Here is a 16,994-nt window from a genome sequence, read left to right as displayed (position 1 = left end):
ATTTTTAAGGCTCCTCTTAAAAATTCACTTAGGCTTGGAAACGAAGCCAAGGCAGTCCTGTATTTATAAAAAGTTTGTTTCCAAAACCTTAATTTGCAAATTAGCTCTTGGAACTTCAAACATCATTATACATGGCAGCTGGGAATCTCAGGCCAGCCCACAACCACCTTTCAGACCCAAGATATATCTGAAGCTAGTACTGTGAACTGAAGCTGTGTTGTTTTTATGGGAAAAACTTATCCTCAACATATCCTCATTGTTCCAGTCAGAAGTCTCCAGATGGCGAAGGAGGACCTCTCCATCCCCCATTCCTGCTGCAAAGCCATTTTCGATGGGCTGGGAGCAATGTGAGAAGCAGCAGGAAGTGTGAGTGCTCATTTCAAGGTCAATGGGAAGGTGAGGGAAAGAGAAATGAGCAATGTGAATAACATCAGCATGGAGGAAAAAGCCCAGGGCTACCAACTGCCTAGGCAGTGTGATTGTGGCCAGGTGGCAAGGACACAGGCAGAAAGTCGAGACCACTCCCCACAAAGATTTGGTGTCACCACTGCATGAGCAATTCAACAATATTATTTTAGAGTGCCCAATATAGGCAGAGCACAATTACTTGTCTCTCTGTCATTCTTTCTTATTGTCCATCCACTAAATAGCAAGTAATAATCTCACCCTTCACCAGGTAAGAGATCCAGAAAAATCAATCATTAAAACCAGTCTTTGAACCACAACATGAGCAAAAAGGGCCAGTTTGGTATGTAAACCAAGAGTCACAGAATGCATTTGCCCTTCACTTTGTAGGAGAGAAGGCCCCTCACTGCTCCTCCGCATGGACTATTGACTTCTACTTTGAAAGCTATCCTAACCAATGGCGATTACTGACATCCTTGGTTACAGCTGTACAGAGAGTGGGGTCGCTAGAGATGGGTGCCTTAATAGCCATTAGAGGAGATAAACGACATAAGACAGAGGACAGCACTTAGTAATTGCATCCACTTTGGGATGGGAGTCTTATTATTCACTGAGGTATCACTGCTTCACAGAACAATTTAAAAAACTATATTCATAATGACAATCTCAGCAATTGGGAAGTGTTTCAAATGTGTTGTGATATCTATTTTAAAGAAGGGAAAAAGAGAGTTTCTATTAAATTTTGCTTTTTTTTTTTTTAAACTTAGCATGCTGGAAAATGACCATGGTTACATTCTCCAATAAGACTGGATAACACAGGTATTCTTTTAGTTTTTACAAATCTGAACATTTGTATGGACACCTCTTCTGTCATTTCTGCTGAATCTTACATAATTATGCCAATCATTTATTTCCCTGCCATGTTTTTATCTTCATTTCTTCAGAAAACTGTAGGATGAACGAAATGTTCCTATGTTTCTTTGATTCCATGGTTTTAAAATTTACACACCCTTCCACATTTGTTTTAAAATGCGACATAAAACAAAACCTTTTTATTATCAGGACACATCAGGAGCACAGTTGTTTACGAGAAGTTTAACTGTGAACGGACTAAAGCATGACTATGTACGAGAAATCCAAAAGCTTGACTCAGGAAGACTTTACCAGGACCTTGGGAAAATGAGAAAAGTAGCAATAAAAATAGGAGAATACAAGTGACGGGATGCCTCAATAATCTTATTGGGACTGAATCAAGCAGCACCTTGAACCCTAAAGAACAGGATCGCCATTCACGCCTGCCCCTGAAAATAACATGGTTCTGTGTAGGTCTTGACATTCAGGAATTTTAGTGTGCCTCATTAAAAAAACACTGCCAATCTAGCTCTGGAGGTGATGACACCGATAATTATCTGATGCAAATGCGAAGGAATGTAGAGTTCATTTTGTTGGGCACCTGTTTTGGCACTTAAGCTACTACTCCTTCCGAAGCAAAAGGTGCAGAGGCTTTCTGTGTGTTCAAATGACTCAGATGGAAAGCATGAACTGAGATGAGCTGTTTGGATAATCCAACAACAAGAAACTTAAGATAGGGCACCATGCTGGAAACTAAAGATTCAAAAATTCACAATGGTTCCTGCCCGCAAATGAATTACTATTATCTGGTAGGGGGAAAAGAGGCATGCTTAGCACTAACTTCAGTACAAGGCTAATAATAGGAGGGTGGATGTGGGTTATTAGCATGGAAGAAAAAGAGGAACTGAGGAAGGTTTGTGGAGGAAGGTAGCATTTGATCAGAGTCTTGAAGGACAAGAAGGCAGATGAGGTAGAGCCTCTCATTCCTCCCACACTCCCCAGTCATGCCCCATTGGTCACCCCCACTCCCTGTCCCTTCTCTCCCCACCGATCCTACCCACTCCACCTAAACTTCCTTGGAATCCTGGGTCTCCATGGAACGGGTCAGAAACCTAATCTTGTTTAATGCCTTTATTTCAGATGAGGAAACTGAGGCACAGGGGTGTTCCCCAGGTAGGGTATCAAGGGAGTCAAGGAGTGGCGTTGGTTTGTACACAATGAGTTTGGGGAACAATGAGAGGTCTGATTTGACCAGAGGAGGGGGAACTCAGGGTGGAAAAAACTATGAAAGGCAGATAGCGGAGAACATTGAATACCGTGTTAAAGAGAGTGGGCTCTATCTTCAAAGGTTGGGGGTGGGGGTTGAGGGGGCAGAATCTGAAAGAGGAGAGAGACTGAGGCTGGGACTAGATGAGGGGCAATTATAATTGTCCAGATGGGAGGCAATAACTTAAAATTCAGAAAATGGAAGAGTGAGCAGAGAAGAGTGAGAGAGACATGAAGAAAGTAAATTGATAGAACCACAGAAGCTCAGGCACAATGGAGTGGGAAAAAAGTCAGAACCAGGAACTGGGAGAGAGAGAGAGAGAGAGAGAAAGAGCTCCCTAGCATTCTAGGCTCTGTTGTTGACCAGCTCTGGGCAAGCCCTTCACCACCAACCATGTGACTCAGTTTCCTCATAGGAAACAGAGGCATTAAACAAGATCAATGGTTTTGGAACTGTTCTATGGAGACCTAGGATTCCCAGGAAGTGTTGGTGGCGTGGGGAGGGCAGGTAGGGAAAGGAGGGGTGAGCAATGGGTGTGACTGGGGAGACTGGTGACAAGGTGCACTCGATCCAAAACCACCAACTGAATGGAACATCTCCTTTATGGAACAGAACTCCTTGTATCATTAAATGTCTAAGAGAAACCCCAAAACAAAAACAGAAAAACCCAACTAATTTGATAACCACTGAATGATATAGATCAGTGGTCCCCAACCCCCGGGCCACGGACCGGTACCGGTCCATGGGCCATTTGGTACCGGTCCACAGAGAAAGAATAAATAACTTACATTATTTCTGTTTTATTTATATTTAAGTCTGAATGATATTTTATTTTTTAAAAATGACCAGATTCCCTCTGTTACATCCATCTAAGACTCACTCTTGATGCTTGTCTCGGTCACGTGATACATTTATCCGTCCCACCCTAAAGGCCGGTCCGTGAAAATATTTTCTGACATTAAACCGGTCCATGGCCCAAAAAAGATTGGGGACCACTGATACAGATAACCTCCCAGATCCCTTTGAGCTGACCACACTTATAGAAACTAGTTACCCAATAGATCTGCTAATCTAGTGGACATGTGTATCGTTTTTAGGACCCCACTGAGTCCCTCTGTGTATTTGATTAACTGTTGCACAAATGCTGGAGCAAATGGAACAACAATTGTCATGCTGAATCCGTGCCAAAACTCTCAAAAATGGGAAAGATTTACTGAAAGCCCACTTGGTGTTTTTACTCTTGTGCGGTACCTTTGCCCAAGACTGTAAGTTTTCCAAACCTCACAAGCACCAGTGTGAGAAGGCACCTGGCCTGTAAGTTTGAACTCATGGGCTTCACGACGGACCGCTGTCGGGCTCTGGGTAAAAGCAGAGTCACTGCCCTGGGTTCCTTGTCCTTGTCCATGGAATAAGAGCACTGCAGCAAACAGCCCTGGAGGCCACCCCCACCTCGAGCTCTGACATTCCAGGATTTCATGATTCTAAACCTTGGAGTCTGTTATCTTAGCAATTCCCAGATCAATAGCATGTGCTCTCTGGTTCTTTCTGTCACAGTCAGATGGTCAGTAAATTAAGGGCTTTGGGCTGTTGACTTTAAGGATTGGGCAATGTGTGCTTTAGCCAACATCTGAGCCCTGCCAATGGGTCATTCTGAGCAGAGAGCTCAGGTCTAAATTAACAGCAGATCTTCAGACTCACAATGCTCTATGCATCAGCATTGGGAGGAGAGAAACTCTACGTATAAACCCCTGCGAAGGTCTCCAACCCAACATAAAAATGGAAACCAATCAGAACATCCCCGAAGTTTAGACCAGAATGTCTCACACAGGTCTGAAACTTCCATACTCGCTGCCTCCCTCTGCCTGCTGGTTTCTCCTCCCTCCTCCCACTCCCACAATTAAACATTTTTTTTTCTTTTACAACTACAATTCCTCTATAAGAGAGAGAGAGAGAGAGAGAGAAAGTTAACCAAATAGGCAAAGCAAACACTCACTGGGAGAGCGCGGCCAGGCTGCGTCTTCCCTGCGAACCGGATCCCCTGAGCATGTCCGCAGCTGGAAGGGGCGGAGGTGCTGGAGGTGCAGAGACCCTCTAGAGTGGTCAGGGTGGGGGCCGGGCCCCCTGAGGTGCCATGTGATCTGTAGCTCAAATACCCCGTGCAGGATGCTCCCAGTGTTGTCCCTTTGTGTTAACACTTTTGGGTCTGTCCCTGTGACGAAAGTCTGGGCTTGTCCTCTGCCAAATCTACTCCTCCCCACCCTTTCCCTCAGCATAGGATCATCAGAGAGCTGATTGTTATTTTTTACTGTAATCTCTCTAATAGAGGCCCATCGTGTTTAGATGGTAAAGGCCAGGCACCGACTGCTTGGAGATTTCCAGAATGTTATTACTGGGGAAGGAGGGGCCAGCATCCCCAGTACTGTTCATGATGAAGACTTTCTATGGTTAATTACAAATAATTATTCTACGGTAGAGAACTGGTCAAAGTGAAACATGGCCGATCATGATATCATTTGCAAACACAATCCAGTTCTGAAAAGATCAACGGAAATCAGCCCACCGAGAAGTTCATCCGCGTGGTTCTCAGGCCCGTGGTCTGAGCTCTGTTCTCAATTAGCGTTGGTGTAGGTGGCTTCCAAGGCAAACAGTTCCCACTGAGAAATCAAATCTGAGAAACTCCTCTTATCCCCCTTTTTTTTTCCCTGGGAAATATGCATGATATAAAAATGCAAAGCAAAGGCAAAGGGGAGAAGAGAGAGTGCCCCACCAGTGATAAACCGGGTTATACAGGATGTCTGGTGTGCATGCCCCTCGGTGGAATGAGCCCATCAGCCCGCCTAGGATATGTTGCAACGGAGGGCCCAGTCAGCACCCAGGGCACTCTGCTGGTGATCTCATCAGCCAAGCCTGGCAAGGGAGCCCGGTCAGCAATGGCTTGGAAAGCAATCAAATTGTAGCCCCTGAGGATGGGGTGGTGCTGACACTCTCTGGAGATGACACTTGTCCTAGCCTGAGTTATGAATACATTTCTTTCTCTCTAACAAGGAATGAATGCATTGGTGATGGGACACCAAGCTACTTATAATACTGGCTTTCTGTCAAATGAAAGGAACCACTTAGATCTTCACAACGGAAGATTGTGATTCCTGTGGTAAACGATCAGCTTCACACATTGGGGCCCCCTTTGGGAAACATCTCTGAGATCTAAGCATCATGTCACAAACAAGGACACGGGAGCGAGGAGCATTTCAACAACTCGCTTCATTATTAGGGAGTAGGACTCCAGCAGCTACTCTTGGGCTCAGTTTTAAAAGGTTTAATTTAGTTAGGTTAAATGCTCTCTTCAACTAACTAGAAAATATTGGTTGTTTTCCTACTTACACACTATGCTGTCATCACAGCCATAATGTATAGAGTGAATGCAGTTTAATGAACTTCAAAGTTAACTATTTCCATATTTCATGATGCACATAGCATTTACATATCTTTTTTGATTACACACTTGCCATTCAACATATATTGACTATGCAAAGTACAAGAGACACTCATTAAAAGAGTTTGCCTTCGGCCCTGGCTGGTTGTCTCTGCGGTAGAGTGTCGGCCCGGTGTGTGGATGTCCTGGGTTTGATTCCCGGTTTGGGCACACAGGAAAAGCGACCAGCTGCTTCCCCACCCTACCCTCTCCCCTTCCTCTCTCTTTTTCTCTTTGTTTCTCTCTCTTCTCCTCTTGTAGTCATGGCTCCACTGGTTTGAGCAAGTTGGCCTGGGGCACTGAGGATGGCTCCATGGCCTCACCTCAGGTGCTAAAATAGCTCAGTTGCCGAACAGCAGTCCCAGAAGGGCAGAGCATCGCTTGGTAGGGGCTTGCTGGGTGGATCCCTGTTGGGGTACATGCGGGAGTCTGTCTCTCTGCCTCCCCACCTCTCACTTAAAAAAAAAAGAGTCTGCCTTCACACAAGAGGCCTTCACAAAACCCTCGCTGACTTGGCACGAGTTTATTGCTCCATACTGAGACAGAAACAGATATTGAGGCATTTTGCTATTATCCTTTCTACCAAATTGTGCGTGTGTAATTTTTTTACCCCCTTCAAAAACTTCAGGGGCTTGCTGTGGCAGGCAGAATAATGTTCTTCCTAAAGACATTCATGTCCTTGTCCCTGGAGTTTGTGACTATGTTACCTTACGTGACCAAAGGGACGTTAGATGTGACTAAGTTAAAAGCTTTGGAGATGGAGAGATTATCCTGGATGATCAAGATGTGCTCAATCGTATCACACAGGTCTTTAAAGTCAGATAACCCTCTCCGGCTGTGGTCCGAGGGAGAAGGGACAATCAAGAACGGGGACCATTAACCCAGGACGGTGGTTATCTAGAAACCGGAAAGGCAAGGAAGTGGGTTCTCCCCTAGGAAGGGAATGCTGCCTTGCCCACACCTTGGTGACAGCCCCATAGGGCCAGTGCTGGACTTCTGACCTTTAGAACCGTCAATAACAAGTTGGTGCTGCTTTAATTTGCCAAGGTTGTGGCTACTGGTTATGGAGACAATAGAAAACTAACACATCTGCTCAGGGGACCCCTTTGACTTTGGGAATACATTTCACCTTCTAATTTCCCCCTCCTTCCACCCACACTCCAATTCTGAGGTGGCAGATGTAGTGTCAGCATAGTCAGAATAAGCTCACAAGGTCGTGTAGCCTGGATAGAGTCTGTAGACAGTCAGAAGCTCGCTGTAAAGACAGGGAGAGGAAAATCACACCCATCTTTATTTGGCCCCTGTCACTAACAGAATGCATTTGGGAAATAGCTGTCTGTCTTCAGTTTAAGATAGTAGAACTCACAGGTGTCAAACCGTGTGCTACCCAGCAGAGGATGGAGATGACAATAGTGAGGAGAGAAGGAAGTCCAGGACCTGGTCAGACGCTAGTGGGGGACAGCAAGTACCAAAGGCGAACGAAAAGGGGATCAGATGCATTTGCAAGTAAGGGAGAGAAGTGAGTCAGGAGATGAAGCAGGCTGGGGTGGGCAACAGCGTCCAAGAAACCCCTGTGGTCCGGCTGGCTGGGGCTGGAGAGGCCAGGTGAGAGAAATTAGGAAGAACATACCAGAAGGTAATTGGTGAACAGTGTTCGGTTCCCGCGGAGACTGACAGGAGTATGTGCTTTCATTGAGTAGTACAGACTACACTCAGTGTCCCGCTTCCAGAACTCTCTCTGAGAACCGAATTAATAATCATTTATAGGCAATTGGGCCAATCATCCTTTAGCAAGATAGCAGCTGTCACACACATGACAGTTCAGGACTCTTAACTAAAGAGGAAACGAACGTCTGGGCCATTCTCCAATTACAGCACCTTTCATTTCCGGATACTTTGTCTAATTTATCACCAAAGTGAATCTGAGCTGGGAAGGTTGGAGGGAGGTCAGTGAAGTATAAAGGAATAGCTCCCACCACCGGGTGGTCCTTCATTAATAAAATATGATTAAAAAAATAACTTGACTTCATGGAGGTAGGAGACTGGGCCACTTGATCTGTTCCAGACTTTACAGCCTGCAGTGGTTGCGAACAGCTTCCACCGTGGAGCAGTTCCCCAGGGAAGAGGGGTCTGTGGGATGGGACGTGCCCTCCTGCTCTTAAGACACACACACACACACACACACACACACACACACACACACCTGCTTACCTCCTACGGAAACTCAACTTAAACCCAAAGAATAGCTACTCCACAGTTTAAGTAAATTAAGGGGGATTTTATTTTTAAGGCTCTTAAAGAAAAATGTTCTTATTCATAGATTCTATACTCTTAGAATGGGGCAAAAGATCTTGCCTAGACAGCTGCTCACCAGGGGGTGAATAGAAACGGAGATGAAGGGGTTAACTACATAATGGCAGGCAGAACCTCTTTCTTCTTTTCCCTTGGCCCCTTAATAGTCTCCCTCCACAGCTGATGACTTCTCCCTCCACTCATCCAGCCCCCAACCCCCTCCCCGTCTGCCACATGCGCATGGCACTGGACATAGTCATTTAAACTACATTGCTTCAAATTGTCATATGATATTGCTTTTCTAATGAATCCTCCTAAGAATTCTTCTCATGAAATACATCCCCCTTTATACATCGCCCTCTGTGGAAAGGACGGACTCCTCTCTTTGTTCTTTCTTTCCTCTCCTTCCTCATCTTCTTTGCTATGTTTGTGGTCCCCCCTGGGTGTTCCATCAGGAATACGTGGTGGGCTAGGGAAAGGCATTATCTACCCCTAACCTTAATCTTCCCATGCAACCCCCAGCAGAGTCCTAAGGCATCTGCTGACATATCCTTGAACCATCCTTTGCCTGGTCTTTGTCTAGGCCTGTAATTGTCTTGGGTCACTACACTCTTATCTCCTCTACCACGCTGCCCATACAGTTTTGTTTCAGCACCCCTCTTCACTTAACAACATTTAATTATTTACTCCAAGCAATTCTTCTAGTTACGTGCTGCAGAGGGCCCGAAGATAAGAAAGTCAGACCCAAAGGGAGATAAGAGATGGATATAAAAATTTTAATACAAGATAGAAAGTGAATCGTACCCCGAAAGCAGTAGAGTTCAAGTACCATACTTCAAAGATGACACCTGGGATCATGGTGCCAGTGATTCATCAGCCTTATGCTCAGTTTATTCTGTTATTGGACTAGATGCTCCATCACGCAAACAGAAATCCACTTATCTTGATGAGGGCCACAGGTATATGAAGTCATCATCATCCAGTCTCATCTTTTCTTGGCTATATGCCAATGCCTAGTATCCACTCTTTTAATATCAGCCTGAACTATAACAACTCTTCAAATGAATAGCCAAAACTGGACATAATCAAGGCTTGACCGAGGTTGAACACACCTAGACAAAGTCCCAGTGCTGCCTGCCCATCCCTGGGAACACGTCCTAACATCCTAACATCATCTACGCATTGACAACAGCATCTTGTACAGAGGCTATTCATTCATTTTTGTGCTAAATCCAGCTTTTTCCCCTTCTCCTCCAGATTTTTTGCTTAGTTGGTTGATTTCCAGCATTTCTCTAATTTTTTGTTGTTATTATTTATTTTTAATCTATAGAACATCACACTGTTTTCGGAGGCCCGTTTTTCAACTCTTCTAGCATACCCTGTCTTGTGTTTGTCTTGTCTAACTAAGCTCTTGGTAATGTAGATAGGAAACTGAGGAACACAAAACCTGGTTTCAAAAAAGAAGAAAAAAAATCTTTCAAAGAACCTCTAGCTGAATTTCAATACCTGGGAAGTCTCATTATCTATTTGAGGCAACACAGAGTTCAAGGTTCTAGCTTTAACCAATACTGTGTTTCTATCAATATAATTCTGTCTCTGCTTAGGAGGCCATGAGCGTCCTAAGGAGAAAGAGAATGTCTTACTCATCCTTGTGACCCTCTTCTCATCCCTGTTAGCACAGTACAGAGTAGGCCTTCTATATATAGTATGTGCTGCATAAATGAGTTAATCCACATGGCTTCATGCAAATAATGGCCTTGACCAAGGTAATTTTTCCTGAAATTGAGTTGAAATGGGAAGTTCGGTGATGTGAATGGTTGGCATGGTCTCAGGTTTAGTTGTGCCTACCACTAAAACTGGGATACATCTGGGCATGTATGTCTGAGTGCTGGGGTGGGCCCAGGGAGACGATGTGCAGGGGCGGTTGCTATTGTGTGTCTTGGATTGGTCCCTTAGCCCAGCCCAATTACTGCCTGGCTGTGCCAAAAAGGAATGTGGACTGCAGAGAAGCTGAAGCCATTGCCCAAGGTTTGTTCTCAGTCCAGGCCAAGCCTTGATGCCCAGGTGAGCAAGAGCGACAGAGCAGAGTTGAGGATCCCTATTCCTACATCTATATAAAGTATAGAGTGGTTTCAGAATTCCGGAGGACTGGAAGAAATACACGGCCACTTTGGAATCTTGCAAGCTTGTATCCCAAGGGCATGAGACAGAGGCCCAAGGTCAGGTGGGCCTCAGGGCAATGGCAGTGGAGGGTCTTGTGCAAATGACTTCATGACAGAGAGGGGCCAGGGCCTCACTGGAGCAGAGGCCTAGCTGCAGGAAGACATGGGAGATTGCACATAGAAGTGGAACGGACCGTTCATGATCTTGTATAGACATCCAGAAGCAGTCAGAGGGGGCTTTTTAAACATTTTTTTTTATTGGGGTTGTAGTTCTGCAGGAGCAGGTAGCATTAAGAATTATATGTGATTCTACTGACAGCCATAGGCAGATTCTAATTGAAGATGCATGAGTGACATCTGTAAGATTTCTTTTTTTTTTTTAGAGAGAGAGAAAGAGAGAGGATGGGAGAGAGAAAGAGGGAGGAAAGAGAATGAAAAGCATCAACTCATAGTTGCTTCACTTTAGCTGCTCATTGATTGCTTCTCATTTGTGCCTTGACTGGGGTGGGGAACTGAAGCAGAGCCAGTGACCCCTTGCTCAAGTCAGTGACCTCTGGGCTTCGAGCCAGTGAGCCACTGATCTTGGGATCATGTCAATGACCTTGGGCTCAAGCCAGCAACCCCATGCTCAAGCCGGTGACCTCAGGGTTTCAAACCTGGGACCTCAGTGTTCCAGGTTGATGCTGTATCCACTGCACCACCACCTCGGTCAGGCATTTGTACCTTTTTTTTTTTTCTTTTTTTTTCTTTTTTTACAGAGACAGAGAGTGAGTCAGAGAGAGGGATAGACAGGGACAGACAGACAGGAACGGAGAGAGATGAGAAGCATCAATCATTAGTTTTTCATTGCGCATTGCAACACCTTAGTTGTTCATCGATTGCTTTCTCATATGTGCCTTGACCGCGGGCCTTCAGCAGACCGAGTAACCCCTTGCTGGAGCCAGCGACCTTGGGTTCAAGCTGGTGGGCTTTTGCTCAAACCAGATGAGCCCGCGCTCAAGCTGGTGACCTCGGGGTCTCGAACCTGGGTCTTCCACATCCCAGTCCGACGCTCTATCCACTGCGCCACTGCCTGGTCAGGCGGCATCTGTACCTTTTTAAAATTATATTTTATTTTGAAATCTTTAAACAAACTAAAAAGAATAAGGAAACTATAACAAATATAGGTGTGCTCACCATCCAGCTTAAGAAATAAAACTTTTAGCCTGACCAGGCGGTGGCGCAGTGAATAGTGTTGGACTGGGATGTGGAGGACCCAGGTTCGAGACCCCGAGGTCGCCAGCTTGAGTGCGGGCTCATCTGGTTTGAGCAAGGCTCAACAGCTTAAGCCCAAGGTCACTGGCTCGAGCAAAGGGTCACTCAGTCTGCTGTAGCCCCCCCCCCCCCCCCCCCCCGTCAAGGCACATATGAGAAATCAATCAATGAATAACTAAGGAGCCTCAACGAAAAATTGATGTTTCTCATCTCTTTTCCTTCCTGTCTGTCTGTCCCTATCTGTCCCTCTCTCTGACTCTGTCTCTGCCAAAAAAATAAAAAATAAAAATAAAAAAAATAAATAAATAAAACTTTTAAAGTAACAGTGTCCTGTTTATTCTAGGATCTCATTTTCTTCCTGCCTACCTGGAAGCAGCTATTTTCCTGAATCTGCTTGTGTCCAATCCACTTCCTCTGACCACTTCTTCCCCTCCCCTTTCCCTTCCTTATCCGGTCTCACTCTAGTGGGATCACCATCAATGCCACCTGAGTGAGCATTTGGATCTAGAATGAAACAGGATGAGAGTGTAGGAGCGAGATGTCCTTTCATCCTGTCTTGATGTCTCTGTAGTTTTCATGGTAAAATGCAGGTTTCCTGATTGTGATACTACGTTTCAGTTTAAAGGAGGGCATTTTGTCTTTTCCAAAGCCAAACCTTGAGTTCCGTCACTCTTTTGCTAATTCTTCTCCTTAAGCATATCCTGACCTCTAGCTCTATCCCCATGGGCAACTAACACACAGCTTCAGTCAATGCAATGCAGCCTAACATTTATCTAAAGAGAACGTTTGTTCACTGAAGAGCTTACTGGCATCTGCCACCATTTGCCTGATATTTCCTGGAGCTTTCTGCCTTTATCCAACAAAGCTATTCCTTCTCTTTTTGCCAAGATCCTTTGCTTCTCTGAATTACCGTGATTCTAGAAGAACCAGTGTCGAGCCCCACCTCGATGAAGCCTTCCTAAGTTTGATGGTATTTCTTTGTAATTTTTCACTGTAGGAGGACAGATGAGATGGTTTGAGTTGACTGTTGTTTGCATGCCTTTAGTAAAGGTTATGTTGTCATGTATGAATCAGCCCCTCCAGCCAATCTGCCTTTAGGCCCTGTTTCTGTTTAAACTCTTTTGAACAGGGGGGAGGGGAGTAAAAAGGGACAAATATATAGCTCACCATAGGTGGGATATAAAACTGAGAATCATGAACATAGAAAAAGTGAAATGGTTACCCAAGGGGAGGGGGAGGGGGAGGGAGGGAGGGGGGGAAGGAGGGGAGAAAAGAGGGACAAATATACGGTGACAGAAAATGATTTGACTTTGGGTGATGGGCACACAACGCAATCAACAGTTCAAATGCTAGAGTGATGTTCACCTGAAACTTATGTACTCTTGTTGATCAATGTCAGTCCATTAAATTTAATTTTAAAATTAAAAAAATTATTTTGTAAAAATTATTTAGGTCTACTATCTAAGCTTTTTTTAAAAAAAAAAAAAAATCTGGGGTTTTTAACCAGCTGGACTATTTTCTTCTTCTGGAGAGAAAAGTTTCTATCTTAAAAGGATTATGTTTCCAACTCCCCTCTGCCTTCCAGCTTAAAACACATCTTTAATACAATAAAACAGAAGTCAATTCTGAGTTCCGGTCAAGATGGCAGAGTAGGTGGACATGACACTCACTCCCTCCATGACAAATTGAAAATGACAACTAAATTATAGAAAAAAAAATCAACCTGGATAACTATCTGAAGACTAGCAAAAACAGAAGTCCTATAACTAAGGATATAAAGAAATGCCACATCAAGACTGGTAGGAGGGACAGAGATGTGAAAGGGACTGGCCTCACTCCCACTTATCTCAATTGCAGAGGTGCCCCCTAAAGAATGAGGGGGTCTCAGACCCAGCCTGGTACACCAGTGTTGAGAAGAGATGATTACGTAAACATTTGGCAGTGAAAATCAGCAGGGATTCTGTCTGTCTGGGTGAGACACAAGGCTGCTGGAAATCCAGGCATCATCTTAAAACACCAACACACATATTGTCACTTGTAGGTACTCACCTTAGGCTCCGGTGGAGGGACAGTGGCTTGAGGGGTTCCAGAGACATAGAGGGAAAAACTGAGTTGTGTGGCTTTGGGGTGAGATCTGGAGGGATAGCGGTCATTGTCCTTGGGTTGAGCTCTTCTCTTGCATGCACAACACAGCAAAATCTGATTCTGCACTAAGCGGCTGAACTCCACTAGCTCCACCCTGATGCCCCACCCAACTTGTGTATAACCTGAGGCTCATTTGGCAACACAAGCCCAGGCCAGAATTGCAGTCTTTCTTAAAAACATTCAAGGAATTCCGTTGAACTCAGGGAATGTCAGACACATCCAGGGAGAAACTGAGTTTTGCAGCTTCAAGCAAGCCTAGAGGGACAGCCACCATTGTCCCTATGTTGAGCTTTCCCTACACACAACTGTAAAGCCAGTAGCCATGGCCACCATCACAGCCACCTGGCCCATGCAGGTTTGCATTAGATTTGGACAGATGGTAATGAAACAATGGAGCCAAGAACTGGTGGGCCATCATCTTTAATCCCAGCTTGCACCCGGCGGGCAAGTTGCACCCACCACACACTGGGCTCCAAAACCCACTCATTCAGTGCTCACAAAGCTACTGACTTATATGAGTTTCCTAGAATCAAAGGTTTCTAGCTCACCAGACTTATTCACCTCCTGTTCCCCATCTCCTTCTCTCTGTTCAAACTCTGCACAAACTGGCTTCTCCTTCAGCACTCTGCCATCTTGGCTGCTTCTCCTCTCCTCCATGTGGCCTTTCTCTGCTCTCCTCCCTGCCCTCTGCCCTCCTCCTAGAACGTAATCACTCTTCTCCTGAAACAATGTGATCTCTCTTCCTTTTAAAACCTTTTGGCGTGAAAGCCCTCCCCCAACACACATTAATATAATCACGCCCATCCCAAGCAAGAAGGACAATTAATATTATCACCTGGGTGACAGGCTTCCACTTGGGCATCGCCATCTTTAACAAAGTGAGCATAATATATTTTATCTGCCCAACAACAACCAAATCTGAATCTGCATTAGTCTGATGAACTCTACTAGCTCTACTCTGAGAATTCTGAGATACCACCCCACTGCAAAGGGTTGGAGGCCCCAGGCAGGTATACCCTGGGACTTTTGATGAGTGGCCTTAGGCCCAGAACTGATGTCAAATCTGAGTCTGTATTAACCTGGTGGACACCACTCACCCCAGCCTGTGAATCCCTGAGACCCTGCTTCTCAACTCACATTCTGCCTGAGGCTCCTTCAGCAGCTGAGCCATACCGAGAGCTGGCAGGCAGTGGCAAGTCTCGACATGCCTTTGGCTTTTGCTGACCTACCCCAGGTGTGGTACTGGTAGCAGCTGGCCTCAGTTCACAGCGTGGCCCCTCCAATGTCCACCCAGGCCCAACATAGGCAGCGACCAACTGCAGATTGCTTTGTAGCTCCTAACAGGTAGCCCCAGGCTGGTCACAGGCAGCATCTGACATTACCTGCACTGGAGTAGCCTTCCAAGGGGCCCAAGAACCAAGAATCCTAAAGATTCCACCAAAAAACTATTAGAACTGATAAATTCAGTAAAGTAGCAGGATACAAAATTAATATTCAGAAATTGGTTGCATTTTTATACACCAATAATGAACTATCAGAAAGAGAAATGAAAGAAACAGACCCATTTAAAATTGCATCAAAAATACCTAGAAATAAATTTAATCATGGAGGTAAAAGACCTGTACTCCAAAAATGATAAGACATTGATATGGAGAAAAGGGAATCCTCATACATTTTTGGTGGGAGTAAAAATTGGTGTAGCCACTTTGGAATTCCACTTTTGGGTATATAGCCAAAGAAATCCAAAACATTGATTTAAAAAGATATCTATTCCTTGTGTTCCCTGCAGTATTATTTAAAGTAGTCAAGATATGAAAGCAACCCAAATTCCCAATAATGGATGAATGGATAAAGAAGATGTAGTATATGCATAAAATGGAATATTACTTGGCCATAAAAAGGAATGAAACCTTACCATTTGCCACAGTATGATTTCACTTACATGTGGAATCTAAAGAACAAAATAAATGCACAGCAAAACAAACAGCCTCATAAATACAAAGAACAAACTGAGGGTTGCCAGATAAGATAAAAGTCCAGGGACTGGGTGAAAAAGATAAAGGGATTAAGAAGTACAAATTGGTAGTTAAAAAAACAGTCACAAGGATACAAAGTACTGCATAGGGGATATAGTCAATAATATTGTAATAACTCGGTATGGTACCGGGTGGTGCTAGATTTACTGGGCTGCTATAACAGAATTCTGTAGATGGGGTGGCTACCCATCCCCATTTATGAATTTAACACTTCATAAATTTTATAATTGTTTCGCCACTATGCTGTACACCTCAAACTAATATAAAAATAATACTGAATGTCAACCGTAATTGAAAAAAAAAGTAGATTTTTCTCTCACCCCAAAATAAAACAATAAAACAATGCTTTGAAATAGTAGTGTTCTGACATCAGTTCCTTGAATGAATAGTTGCTGCTGTATGTTTGTATAACCCTAGTTCTGTCATGAGGGTGGAGTCTTCAAGAATGGGATTTGTGTCCCGATAATAAGAGACATGAGAGATCTTGGTTTTTCTTCCTCCACCACAAGAGGATACAAAAAGAAGACAGACAACTGCAAATGAGGAAGTGGGCCCTCACCAGACACCGAATCTGTCAGCACCTTGATCATCAATTTCCCAGCCTCTTGGACTGTAAGAAATAAATGTTTGTTTGTTTGTTTGTTTGTTTAAAAGCCATCCCATCTATGGAAATCTGTTATAGCAGCCCAAACCAACTAACTCACTAGACTGCAGTTGGACTCCACTTGCGTACATCTGGGAGATCTACTGTGATAGGACACTTACATGTTGGGCAGATAAAATGTATTATGCTCACTTTGTTAAAGATTACGCTGCCCACGAGGAGGCCGTCGCCCAGGTGATATTAATGTGTGTCTCTGTGGGCAGATAGAATCCTTGTAGCCTGGGGCTTGGTTTTGGGATTAAGCCTTTCCCACCCGTTTTGATGTGGAGCGGTACAATCCAATCATGCCTCAGAAGTGACTTTGTATTAGAGACTTCCCTATTTTGTATATTGGATTAGAGGTTGTGAAGCTACAATATAAAATGGGGGTAGACTACACGAGGGCTGGCGCTCTTGGTTCCTGAGATTATCATTAGAAGAGAGAGCAGAGTAAAGCCACATGGAG

The 16,994-nt window shown here is 44.5% G+C and overlaps 1 protein-coding gene across 7 annotated transcripts in view; it reads right to left on the bottom strand.

The window, feature by feature from the left end:
* The window catches only part of CALD1 (caldesmon 1), a 223,395-nt gene that overhangs the window by 71,676 nt on the left and 134,725 nt on the right, over positions 1-16,994 (bottom strand). Inside the window, exon 1 of one of the 7 annotated variants that reach the window (XM_066262337.1) lies at positions 4,518-4,742. The exons of the other annotated variants lie outside the window; for them this stretch is intronic. Within the exon in view, the coding sequence (XP_066118434.1) occupies positions 4,518-4,570 (53 nt within the window). The 5' untranslated portion in view covers positions 4,571-4,742. Of the gene's footprint in view, positions 1-4,517; positions 4,743-16,994 lie in introns of those variants that run through there. 7 annotated transcript variants of the gene reach the window in all.

Source organism: Saccopteryx bilineata, chromosome 2 (assembly GCF_036850765.1).
Source record: "Saccopteryx bilineata isolate mSacBil1 chromosome 2, mSacBil1_pri_phased_curated, whole genome shotgun sequence".
NCBI lineage: Eukaryota > Metazoa > Chordata > Mammalia > Chiroptera > Emballonuridae > Saccopteryx > Saccopteryx bilineata.
Note: the sequence above shows the minus strand (reverse complement) of the source record. Positions and strands in the feature narration are given on the sequence as shown.